This window comes from Ornithodoros turicata, chromosome 7 (assembly GCF_037126465.1).
Source record: "Ornithodoros turicata isolate Travis chromosome 7, ASM3712646v1, whole genome shotgun sequence".
Taxonomy (NCBI): domain Eukaryota; kingdom Metazoa; phylum Arthropoda; class Arachnida; order Ixodida; family Argasidae; genus Ornithodoros; species Ornithodoros turicata.
Window position 1 is genome coordinate 45709373 of NC_088207.1, and position 11992 is coordinate 45721364.

General features: G+C 46.2%; 5 protein-coding genes across 5 annotated transcripts in view; 3 read left to right on the plus strand and 2 right to left on the minus strand.

Annotated features, from left to right (window-relative positions):
• The window catches only part of LOC135401266 (IDLSRF-like peptide), a 232313-nt gene extending 227362 nt beyond the window's left edge, over positions 1-4951 (minus strand). Inside the window, exon 1 of the mRNA XM_064633549.1 lies at positions 4636-4951. Coding sequence (XP_064489619.1) covers positions 4636-4693 — 58 coding nt within the window. The 5' untranslated portion in view covers positions 4694-4951. The remainder of the gene's footprint in view (positions 1-4635) is intronic.
• On the plus strand, positions 796-2179 carry LOC135399941 (tetraspanin-33-like). Its single transcript, XM_064631676.1, has one exon. It carries the CDS (start codon positions 899-901, stop codon positions 2033-2035), a length of 1137 nt encoding a protein of 378 aa, XP_064487746.1. The 5' UTR covers positions 796-898; the 3' UTR covers positions 2036-2179.
• Positions 2680-4424, plus strand: LOC135401263 (tetraspanin-33-like). Its single transcript, XM_064633546.1, has 2 exons — positions 2680-3116; positions 3318-4424. Exons 1-2 carry the CDS (start codon positions 2888-2890, stop codon positions 4019-4021), a joined length of 933 nt encoding a protein of 310 aa, XP_064489616.1. The 5' UTR covers positions 2680-2887; the 3' UTR covers positions 4022-4424.
• A 951-nt stretch (positions 4952-5902) lies between the features above and the next one.
• Positions 5903-8777, minus strand: LOC135401267 (uncharacterized). Its single transcript, XM_064633550.1, has 7 exons — positions 8651-8777; positions 8426-8516; positions 7634-7736; positions 6760-6845; positions 6538-6645; positions 6253-6306; positions 5903-6123 (listed from the first exon to the last, which is right to left on the minus strand). The coding sequence occupies exons 1-7, from the start codon at positions 8674-8676 to the stop codon at positions 6040-6042; spliced, it is 552 nt and encodes a 183-aa protein (XP_064489620.1). The 5' UTR covers positions 8677-8777; the 3' UTR covers positions 5903-6039.
• A 352-nt stretch (positions 8778-9129) lies between these two features.
• Positions 9130-10780, plus strand: LOC135401264 (uncharacterized). Its single transcript, XM_064633547.1, has 6 exons — positions 9130-9266; positions 9499-9601; positions 9696-9781; positions 9915-10022; positions 10113-10166; positions 10509-10780. The coding sequence occupies exons 1-6, from the start codon at positions 9183-9185 to the stop codon at positions 10704-10706; spliced, it is 633 nt and encodes a 210-aa protein (XP_064489617.1). The 5' UTR covers positions 9130-9182; the 3' UTR covers positions 10707-10780.
• Positions 10781-11992: the final 1212 nt, after the last annotated feature.

Here is an 11992-nt window from a genome sequence, read left to right on the forward strand (position 1 = left end):
ACAATTAAGAGTCAGTCAATCAGGATCGTTTTTCAACGGCCGTAGCCGATCACGAACGTGCTTTCAGCGGTCGTGGCTACGGAGAAGAACCACCGTCGTCTGCGAGTTCTGATTAAACGTCCCCGCGTACTAAATCGGGAAACTTGGATATAAAGCGCAAAACGGTCTCAATCTTTCTCAAAACTGATTTTCTGGAAAGCCGTCTTGCACTTTTTGTCTATACATTTAGGTGTGCAATTTCCAGGTGAGCTGCAATCATTTGAAGGTTCTTGAATTCGCAGAACGGTGAGTCGCGGTAGCAGACGAATTCTGGCTCTTAATTGAAAGAGGGAGAGGAGGCAACGCAAAGGCTTTCTCTCTCCAGGTGGTGTTGCCAGTGCTCCCTGCGCTCCCGGTCGCCGCGGTTTTGGTTTCGGCTCCTTTGCATAACAAAATTCGGCGATGGATATTTCAACACTCGTGCGCGTTTCAGGATTTCCTAACCATGGAATAGTTTTCGACGAGAATTGTCTCCCATTCTACTATCTCGCTTGTGCTCGAAATTCCCTAATTAAAGTATTAGTTAACGAATTTTAGGTAATTAGTCGTCTGGCACTTACATACTTTCTTCGAGAGCATGTCCGCCTGGCCGTGTAACTCGACTGCAATAGCGTTTTTTTTTTTAAATTAAAAAGTCTGTAAATGATAAAAGCAACGTCCTGTATATTGAGTCTTGACCCTTAACCACAAACCTCGAGTGCAGTGCGCAACCTGAGCACGGGCTTCTGTAAGCTCGCGCAACATATTCACGAGAAATGCTGCGCGTGCCTCGAACGGCTACTACTTCACAGAACGGCTGCGCTGGTATAGCGTCTATCTTGGGTATAGCACAAACGGCACTGCCGTATGAACATCGCCAATGGAAGACAGGACCAACCGTTCCCAATCCATCGACAAGGAATGGCGCCATGGCTCTTGGCGGCAGCGCTCTCTCTCGGCAACAGTCGACGAAGACGTTCATCGCACCACAAGAGTATCCCTCATCGTCTGCAATCTGCTTGTCATGCTCATTTCTTTGGTTGTCCTATGGGGCTCAGTGGTCGCCATTTGGACCCGACCTCCAAGTCAAGGCGGCTTCTGGGAGCATATTCACAATAACGCCATCTTTGCCATTGCCATGCACATGGAACTGCCATTTCTTGTGCTCAGTCTCTTCGCATTCGCAACGGCTTCCTTCGGAATGCTTGGAGCCCTACGCGAAAACAAGAAGCTTCTCAGCATATACAACAAATGTTTGCTCGTTGCTGTCCTGATCGTAAGCGCATGTCTCGTTGCGTATTGCCTCCTTCCAGCGTCTCTCAAGCGCTCCGTGAAAGATCGGTATTTCTCCGATTTCATCGTCAACTACAGGAGAAGCCCGGACTTCCAGAAGCTCGTGGACGGCATGCAAGAGCATTTCCGTTGCTGCGGCATTTCGGACGAGAACTTTCGAGACTGGGACCTCAATCCGTACTTCAGCTGCAAGGACGACAACCCGAGCAGGGAAAGGTGCAACGTTCCGTACTCCTGTTGCAGAAGGAACGACTCCCAACAGCTCCCGTTAAGTACGCTGTGTGGGGCCAAGATGCTTGCCGTCAGCGACGAAGAGGCCTGGGAGCGCATCTACGTGAGAAGCTGCGCCGATGCGGTGGTCGGTGCGATGCACAACAGCACTGGAGTGGTCCTCATGATTTGCGTTGTGATAAACTTCGTTCTGCTCGTTCTGCTCACAACTTCCATACATCTGAGAAGAGAGATCGAAGTAATGTCCGCGATATATAATGCGTACTACGACAACTTGATCCAGGGCCAAGAGAAGATGAAGCGAGATGGTGTCTCTCTTCCCCCCAAGAAGGTTGATGAGAAGCCGAAAGCACAATTATTCCGGAAGTTTTGGGAAAGAATTAAAGAAGTATTTTTGAAGAAGGACCTCGAGGAAGAGAACCGCAGCGGGGAGTCTGCAGATAAATCTAATGGGCGTAATGCGGCTGTTGTGGTCGAGCGATGTAAAGTTTAGCGCCCGCGATATTTCCTGCAAATCATACACGTTTAGGTTCCTGTTTTTGTTGCAAATGGTTACATATATGTTTCTCACAAAGAGAATCTAGTTGAAATAGGGCATAATAAATGGGTGAGAAGAGTGCTGGTGTGATGCCGACAAGTTGATCAAGTTAAATGATTCTTCTATAGAATTCACTGTCCAAACTTGCAACTTACATTTCAATGTACCACTTACTGAACTCGCCACTTTTTTGTCCACCCCTCATGTAATGCCCCTGGGCCCTTGAGGTACAAGAATAAATAAATGTAAAGAACGGGAATTAGCCGAGGCAGGCTTTAAGGAGAAACGCAACACGTAAGCCTCCAAACCGTCAAGAACAAATCACGTGATAAAGGACGACATTGGCCATGCCACGCAATCTTTATAGTGCAATGAACCCGCGTGTCCTATCATTTATGTTCGATGTATTGCAGACAAGAATACCTTACCGAGTCTACTTATAAGTGCGGTAATGCAAAAAAAGAAAAAAAATCATGGTTGTTTGGACCTATACAATACATAGAATACTAATACGGATGCTATGCAGTATAAAAACGTTGCCCTGGTTTCCGTTGTCAACACTAACGGAGACTTAGATAAGTATGACATGCGCAATGTGCATATTGTCGCAGTAGGATGTGATAGTGCTTTCAAAACTGGATTTCATAAATAGGACCGTGCATGTGTGCCGCGCATACAGAAGAAAACGACAACGCGCCAGACGCATTACTGCACGCTCATCACTGGTTCCCTGTAAATCCCAAGCAATCCTGCCATTATCGAACGTAGCCCGCATCCAGCTAACCAACTGACTTCTACCGAGGAACCATGCCATTCCCAGACTCTCTTCGAAAGATAGACCCTGGCTGGAGGCTCGGCAAGCAGTCAGAACCGTCATTCTCTTCGACAATTAAGGAAGACGTCAACTTGTGCATTCGCGTACCTCTCATCGTCTGCAACCTACTCATCATGTTCTCCTGCCTGGTGGTGTTTTGGTGCGGGGTCGTCGCGCTCATCAACCGCCCGGATGACGAAGGTAGCTTCTGGAATCGGCTCGGTAACAACGCTTTCTTCACTACAGTCATGCATCTCGAAGTAGTTATCACTCTCTGCAGCACTACTGTCTTCGCGGGTGCCTCGTTAGGCTTTCTGGGTGCCCTCCGGGAGAACATGACCCTCCTTTCCTGCTATAACATATTTCTCATGACTTCTGTCGCCTTAATCAGCGTCTTCGTCATCATCAGCGGATTCTTTACAGGACACATCAAGAGTAGCGTGAAGGAACACTACTTCAAAGACTTCATCGTTGGCTACAGAGAGAATCCAGATTATCAAAACATCGTGGACAGTGTGCAAGATACCCTTCGCTGTTGTGGCATGTCCGACGAAAATTTCAGGGACTGGAACCTGAACCCGTACTTTCGGTGCGAGGAAAAGAATCCAAGCCGAGAACGATGCAACGTTCCTTACTCCTGCTGCCGCCCGAACGCTTCGTCGGAGCTACCCCGTAGTACACTGTGCGGCGCGAAGGTTCTTACCCTTGATGACCAGGCTGCTTGGGAGCGTGTTTACGTGCGCAGTTGCGCGGATGCCGTCGTGAGTGGTATTCGAAATAGAATTCCAACAATTATGGCAGTAAGCATGGCGTGTATCTTTGTGCTGTTGCTGCTCTTTGTATCCTCTGTCAGACTAAAGGACGAAGTTAACGTGATGAACACGATTTACGAAGCCTATTACAGTAACCTCATTGCGGGTCAGAAGGAAATGAAAAAGATGGGAGTTTGCCTGCCTCCGAAGTCTGAAGAGACAGAGGAACTTCCTGAAGTATCAAAGGCTCTCGGAACTGCTGACGAAAGGGTGTCCCTTACGAAAAGGAATGCTATCCCTGCTAAGATTCAACTTGCTGCTAACGAAGCGTGGATACGTACGAAGAGCTTCTTCGGGAAATTCATAAGCAAATGAGTGACTTCGTCCTCAGTTATTGTATTGTTTGAAATTATTACCACATGTATCTTGAACAGTTTAACGAGTCACATAAAATTTAGTGCAACAAAATAGCGGGTAAGTGTATTCCTCGTAGCGTCTTAATTGTACGAGTCTTTCGTCTTCCTTATATTTGTAAGGTTTCTTTTTCCAACGCGCTGCAATATTCAGTTGTCCGCGAAGTAGTTCCATGCACATTGCCTTCACACTGACTCGACTGGTTCAAGTGTGCTGTCATAGGTCAATTCTTCCGGTCCTTGGGCAGTACTCTTGTCGCAGAGCCAACGATAATTCGTTATCTTTGTGACGAGAGGACGAATTCTAACCAAGGTAGACTGCAGCGGGAATAGATCTCTGCAGGATATTTGTCCAGGGCTCAGACCGCGACGACCGCTGCGACGAACACCTTGTAGAACACCTCTTGTAGTATGACTCCATTCAGCCTGCGCTTTCTTACTTTATGTAAGGCCTGCCCAGTAAAAGTTTACTCCTCCGCATTTCTTCGCTCAAACACTGGTTCACAACCACAAGGCTCAACCGTCTATCAAGTATCACGTTAACATCGGCCCCAGTATAAAGTGTGCAAACCTCACCCAGAAGTTTTCCGCCGTACATCACAGTTCCATCAGGAGCAATGTGCTCATGGCGCATGGATCATGTGGCGACCTGTTGGATCTTGATAGACCGTTTGCTGGCACGTCCTTGCAAAATGCTCAAAACTTCGGGCCGGTTCAGTGCGTACGTCTGCTGTTACGCAGTTTGAAGCTGCTTAATGCGCCATGCTTCAAAAGCCGATAACGTTGCCGGTGAGCGTTATCAGAAGGCTGCGTTGATGCGTAATAACGCGATAACCATCTCGTTCAGGAACTGGTGGCTGTCGCTGATTTCCTTCGTCTGCACCTTGCTTTGGAATTTGACGCTGAATCTGGTTGCCCTCGCCGCGGACGGAATGTCTGTGCAGTTGTGCGAGGACGGAGGCCTATGTGTCCGAGACAGGTCCCCGTTGTTTCGTCGAGGTTGGTTCAGTGATTTTGAACTGAGGTGCAATGTGCCTTGCAATTTGGGCGCATGTTAATCTACGGGGTCGATCGTCCTGGGCAAACTTGCTGGCAAAGGAACTGTGCTGAATTTTCCTCAGGGAATACACTCAGACAGCATAGTCTGTGCCAAGGTTCGAGCAAGTGTCTGTTGCTCGCACTACAGCAAGTTGCGAATGCCGAAGTGCTCCAAAAGAAGCGTACTTTCACACACGCAGAGGGAGTCTTATTGGCTGACAGCTAGAATGGCACTGCATAACCCGACAGCAGGATCACTTCTGACTGCACTAAGAGTCGGAGACTCTCTTCTGTTTCCAGCTATCATGCTTTCGGTCTTTTCTGACGGCAGTTATTCATAACCTTAAGACAAACTGCTGGTGGTTATCTTGACAATATTCACGTTTTTATTCACTGTCACCGCCCTCCTCATCCATTCCACCCTACACTTACGTGCTTCACCACAGGAAAGACACAGCAGAAAGGCACTTGGAACTCACATACGATCACCCTTTAGGAAAATGTTTCTTTTAAAACCCATGTTGACGTTTCTGAGCATGAGAACCACCTTTCGGCTTTCTCTCAGCGATACCTGACACGGCATTCCATGGACAATCACGAGGGCTACCTTGTACCTGAAACTCGTTTCTTTTGGTGACTGTCACCTGCGTGAAACCAAAGGCGCTGAAGAGCGAAAAGCCCTTCGCAATAGACAGTATGGTTTCGGATTCACGAGGACGCATGTGACGTGTGCTGAAGATGTGTTCTACTATAGTGCCTTCGTGTACTTTTCAGGAATAGATGAACAAATCAGCCAACCAAAAGATAAGCGTTCCCTTCGTGGTGTCAACACATATAATGCAAGATGCAAAACAAGAGCGAAGCATCACGTCATAGACGTCGTCACACACGTGGTGACAAATGCAGCAGCAGTCACCCTCCTCTTTTGTCTGATGCATGCACCTAGTTGCTCACAGAGGCACCACCGGTCGCCGGGCTTTTCACGATGCTGTCTCTGTACGAAGACAAATGCTTCACAGTATACACCTGCAAAAACAAACAAACAAACAAAAACGCAGAGTGCGCTTTACACGATTCCCATTGTCCAGTTGGGGTCACACTGTCCTTTGTACCAGTTTATCATTAAGACAATGTCCAAATTTTGAACGGACCTACCTTGAAGAACATCAGGCTCACCAGTATCACAGTGGGCAGTATGAAGAAACCGCTCTGGGGAAGCACACAACAAAGTCGTCAATTTACACTTGCCCTTAAAACTGATATTCAAAAGCTACATAATTAACATCTATTGGTTAATTGCTTAGTGATTTGTTGTCCGGTTTTCCCCTTTGTGCTTTTTATTCAGCTTTCAAGTTCAACCAACTGGAGATCATGTTGCTCGCGTGAAGTGACTGGCATTACGAGACTGGATTCGCAGCACAGTACACGTGCACTACTTACGTTCACTTTATTCACTTTGACGATAATAATTCCGATCCAGGCGACCAGTTCAAAGCCCATGCAAAGAGATCCCCAATTGATGAACGTCGTCAGAGCCTGGGGACAGTTCTATGGGAATATACAACTGTACTGTTGAATGCTGTTCAGTGATGCGCACTGAAGCAGTGAGACTGCCTAGAGCACCAAGAATTTGACGGAATGATACGCGATGTCTATACTCACGTCTTCAATACCAACAACCAGGAACAGATCCACCATGATACTAATACACGTGGTCACCACGAAAGGAACGGGAGCCAAGGTCATTTCTGTATAGAACACAGAAACATGCACTCTTAGATTCCTTTTATGAGGTACCTATGCTAGTAAGGGTATGCAGATAAATGTGATCCGTCTGCACGGTACAGAAGCGCATTAACAAATTATCGTGCGCAATCATCTAAATTTCGTATTGCAACATTCTTGAATAATTTCGATCACATTGTGAATAGTGCCACTTCTGTTAATCATTTGAAGTAAATACTATACTACCACCAGCTCCAGTGGCACAGTGGTTAGGGTGGCCTCTCTCCACGCCGAGACCGGGTGGTGACGCGGGGGTGGTGACCGGGTGGTGACACGCGTTCGAATCCCCGCGCCGGCTGTGCTTTCTGGGGTTTTCTCTGGGTTTTCCGGCAGAGTTTCCAGACGAATGTCGGCACAGTTCCCCTTGAAGTTTGCCCAGGGCGCATACTATCCTCCCCCTGACCCCCACTCCTTCCTGCAGTCCTCTCTCCATCTGTCCATGTCTGGGCACCGCTCATATACCACCACAGTTACTTCGCGGCAGTAACGCGGAATTAAAAAAAAACTATATAACCATCTGCTGTTTGCAAAGTCGTTCATTAAGAATGTATGTTTCTCCGCGTATGTTCCCATTCGTAGTTTTTCTGTTGGAGGCTTGTACAATATATCTGTGGATTACATGAATAGTTAACACACTGCTGCCACAAGGGTCCGGGTGCTTTGTCAGGCTTGTGCCTTTGTACTCAGCACCCGTTATTCTGCATTGCAGAAATGAAAATTTAAAAAATAATGCATATAAGAAGTAACGTGCCTTTGACGTTAGTCCTGATGATACTGAGCTTCATGTACATGGTTGCCTCTTCAGGATTGATAAGGATGAAAAAGAGCAGCAGCAGGAGGAGAGCGTTGCAAATCTGAAAGTGGACGCATTGCAGGTGAGGTGGATGTCTGCACGTACATGGAGCTGTTCGAGCCTTCATAAGTTAATGGCATGCAAGGTCATATTTCCAGATACGCTCACAAGAGCTTCACTAACATTCCTCTACACAATTTTACTTACATGTATATTTCGTCTTGATTACAAATAAAAGAAACGAGAAGAGAATGTGTGTGTGCATTGAGTATTGGATGGCTTCGTCCTGGTAACACAAGCGGTATCACCCTACATGCAACAATAAACTCTCGAGGGAGAACTAGCAAGCATTAGTTACCGGCTCTCCCCAGAGAAGGACTGCTGGGATGCATAACCTGCAGAATTTTGTGTTCCCAAAGCTATGTCGTCAGTCATAATCATCGGTCATCCAAAGCTCACTTGTATTATCGATCAATAATCAGTATTATTCATCTGTTTGTGAAGTACTCCGGTCCTTTCTGTTCATGCTTCACGGAGACTTTTATGCGGATACTGACAAAGGAAGGGTGCACCAATGCCCTACAGCAAGCTTGCGTCGCGAGGTGCATCAGTGTTTGTGTGCCACTATGTTTGATCTTAAAGAAATATTTCTGCATCTGGAAACGGGTTCAGACATAACCTGCTACATACAACATACTATATACTATGTATATAGGGGGCTATGGTTCAGAATGTAAGCGCTGAACTTACGAAGCAGAGCGCCCCAAGGGCTTGAATACTAGGTCGACTCTGAAGCCTGAAGAAGAGATAGCATCCTTGTTTTTGCTGTGGCGGTTGCTCACTGAAAGAGTACAGAACCATTCACTGTTTTGCAGTTATTGTCACATGAAGGCGAAGGAACGTATCACTACGCTTGTGTCTCTATCGTAGGAGCCTGTTATTCGAAGCTACCCGCAATAAACAACGACCTATTACCTGGAAGGTGCTGCCACGGCGTTCATTTTGCCGCTCTGTGCAGTGTAAGGACCTCCTTGCTCAGAACGAAGATATGGTTCCTATACTTCATCTTCGGCTTCTACATTGTATGCATCGCGTGTGTGACATATTCTGATCATGCGCAGAACACAAGAAGCCCTGCCTTATTTTCCTTGGGTTTATTGATGTTCAGATCTCTGCCTCGTTTAAAACTACTCTGACTATTTTTTTCTTTTTTTTTTACGCCAGTATGAGTCATTTTCTACTGTCTTTATTGCACTTCGATGTGTTTCTAGGTAGACGAGCAACGACCTTAGACGAAACCTAAGAAGCAGCATTCAAAAAAGTAAAATAAATATAACCATATTTTGCGGATCACAGTGATGCTGTGTGTCCGGTTTTTACATTTCCGCAAGACGACTAACCTACGGACAATTCTGAAGAATCTGTAGTTCTCTTACGCGTATCAGTGCCACCAAGATCATCATCATCATCATCATCACCACCACCTGTGTTGCGTTATCAAGTAACCATGGACTCTCCAACGAACGATTGCACAGGGTGTATCTTCTTGAGGACGAAACTCAGCATCCAGACCATGACAAGCATCTGCTTTGTTAGTACAGTGTCTCTTGTTCGTTGCCATTCTGATGAAAATGATCGTCTCCTGCTCTGAAAAGACTGAAAAGAAGGGGAAAGAGCGTAAAGAAGCTGCCTGCCACCCCAGAAGCGTTGCCTTATAGATATGTCGCTCGGTGGTCTGCCGTTTAGTACATACTTCAACAGGAACTGTGAAACTTCATTAGCCATACAGACGGGACAGTTCGTTTACTTGACGATTTTTACAGACTTTCAACAGCGTGGTCCTCGTCTTTCATGTGTTTGCCATGATGAGTTCTGAAGACGCAGCTGTTTACTTGAAGCTCAACTCCATTGATGCGCTACCTAGTGGTAAGCATTAGGTTTCTGTGCCAATACATTTTGTACAGAAATATTGAAATTTTCGAATACGATTCGAATTGTTTTGTAAGCTGTTGCAATACAGAAATTCAAGCCATCACTATCCCAAGGATGGTCCTTATATGTGTGACGATCGTCATTGACCTTTTCCTCGTCATCGGCATCGAAGACGTACGTCTTTATATCTTTCCGTAGCATCGAATCGAATTATTTCGATATATTGACGTGGCATCTCGTATATCGAATACGTGAATCGGTGTTACCGAAATGGTGTTGTGTAAACAGTGAGCGTTCACTATTTCAGAACGTCAAGGCTGCCCTTCGGGGATTCGTCTTCTGGAATACTTTTATGGTGGTCGTGGAATCACTCACAATATCAGGGATCGCAATATGGAAGGGTACCGCAGAGAACGTAAGTATATAGAATTCGAGAAGGAGCGCGAGGGCATTGCCTTTCTGTCACATGTTTGAAAACTCGATTACTGAACTCTTTTATTCGCAGGTAACACTGCTGCTTGCTTGTGCTGGTTCTTATGGTTGTATCCTAGCACTGAGGGTAAGTACATTCGTATGGTCAGAAATATCTGGACGGGATAGAGTGCACAACCACTGCACTATTCATAGAGATAGCGCGCTATGGTTTCCGTAACAATTTCATGGAAGTTGGGAAAATATTCGGCTTTGAATCACACACTTTTGCTTCACGTTCAAGCCCAATTGATCCACGTTTAGAAGAAGACCGTTTGTGGCTTGTACGGCTCAGTTCTGGTCTCCGAGCTAGAGAGCCAATACGGACGGACATCGCATGTGATGCGAAGGCCCAATATGGCACTTGGAGCGTAATATCTCTCAAACGTGATAGATCTACCTAAATCCATTCATTTATCCATTTATCCAGGGCTGCTTCGCGAAGCAAGTGTACGATTATATGGGAAGACTGGGAAGCCCTAATACTGCTTCAGTGTCAGCATCACTGTCAGCTTCAAGGTTGGTAACAGAAAAGCACTCCACTGTGGATGAAGACGCCACGCAAACCACGGTTCTTGATGAGCTTGCAGTTGCACACACTTCAGACAGGCGCACTAAAAGTGCTTAGACTATTCCGTGAAGTGTTCTACATGGTTCTGGGATGCTTGTTTTTGCGATTCGAGTTATAAAAACGTGCACATGATTGTATACCTGTGTACAATTGTTTATGTGTATGGCGTGGATTAGCAGAAGTTATTTCTGACGTTTTTGCACTATAGGGTAGCGGAGTCTGTCTGGACAGCATTTGATGTACCTGGTTCCATACAAGACGTGCTGTGCAGTTTTGTGCATTGTATACGAACACATCACATGTGCTATAGTGATAAGCTTTATGTTACCCTTTCCTCAGTTTCCCAAATGCGCTTCTGGAGACGAACCGACATTACCACCAATCACCCTGCGTCTCTCAACTTTTTCTTCTTCTTTTTTTTTTTTTTTTTCGTGTGGCACAAGTCGTTCTACGCTCTTAAAAATGAACTTCACCGCATAGCACGCTCTGAACCAACCATCATCTCGAATGATATCGTTATCTGCCCTGGGGGCTTAATCGCCTCATCTTCGTTACGGTCGTTACGAGCTAACGAGTGTCGGGAAATTCAAAAAGAGGGCGGGAAATTAAAAAAGATGGGCACGTGACACATTGCACGTGACGTGTACCACGCCCTTCACGTATCGCGCGAAGAGCGCCGTGCACGTGTTTTAGCACGTGCCCTTCTCGACGAGTGCCCCGCCCCTCGTTAGCTCGTAACGCGTGCAAGCGATTAAGCCTCCTGATTTGTTGAAAACGGTAGACGTACGCCTTTTTTGTGACACTTATGCTCTTCATAATTGTCACAAAAAAAGCGTACCCCCCCCCCTTTTCAACAAATCAGGTCATATAAAGATATCATTCGAGATGGTGGTTGGCTATTAGCGTGCTATGAGGCGAAGTTCATTCGTAAGAGTGTATGTTACTCTCCTAATGTATCCACTCTTAAAAATGAACTTCACCGCATAGCACGCTCATAGCCAACCACCATCTCGACTGATATTGTTATCTGCCCTGATTTGTTGAAAACGGGAGGCGTACGCCTTTTTGTGACACTTATGCTGTTCATAATTGTCACAAAAAGGCGTCCGCCCCCCCGTTTTCAACAAATCAGGGCAGATAACGATATCATTCGAGATGATGGTTGGTTAGGAGCGTGCTATGCAGTGAAGTTCATTTCTAAGAGTGTCGGGTAAAAGTAGTACCTATCCAATGATTGACTTCCTTATTTATTCATTAGCTTGTATCGGGACTCACTCCTCATCAGCGACGCAAATTCCCACAGTGATAAACGCCCTAATGTAGGTGCCGCTCTGTCATTTCGT

Bases quoted from the DNA above. Each gene is read 5' to 3' on its own strand.
- LOC135399941 (XM_064631676.1), top strand. From the start codon at position 899: ATGGAAGACAGGACCAACCGTTCCCAATCCATCGACAAGGAATGGCGC.
- LOC135401267 (XM_064633550.1), bottom strand. From the start codon at position 8,676: ATGAACGCCGTGGCAGCACCTTCCAG. The intron at 6,307-6,537 runs GTAAGTAGTGCA...GTGCTTCCCCAG, and splicing joins TCAAAGTGAATAAAGTGAAC to AGCGGTTTCTTCATACTGCC. The intron at 6,124-6,252 runs GTAGGTCCGTTC...TTGTTTTTGCAG, and splicing joins TGAGCCTGATGTTCTTCAAG to GTGTATACTGTGAAGCATTT.
- LOC135401263 (XM_064633546.1), top strand. From the start codon at position 2,888: ATGCCATTCCCAGACTCTCTTCGAAAGATAGACCCTGGCTGGAGGCTC. The intron at 3,117-3,317 runs GTAACAACGCTT...GATTCTTTACAG, and splicing joins TAGCTTCTGGAATCGGCTCG to GACACATCAAGAGTAGCGTG.
- LOC135401264 (XM_064633547.1), top strand. From the start codon at position 9,183: ATGGACTCTCCAACGAACGATTGCACAGGGTGTATCTTCTTGAGGACG. The intron at 10,023-10,112 runs GTAAGTATATAG...TTTTATTCGCAG, and splicing joins GGAAGGGTACCGCAGAGAAC to GTAACACTGCTGCTTGCTTG. The intron at 10,167-10,508 runs GTAAGTACATTC...CCATTTATCCAG, and splicing joins GTTGTATCCTAGCACTGAGG to GGCTGCTTCGCGAAGCAAGT.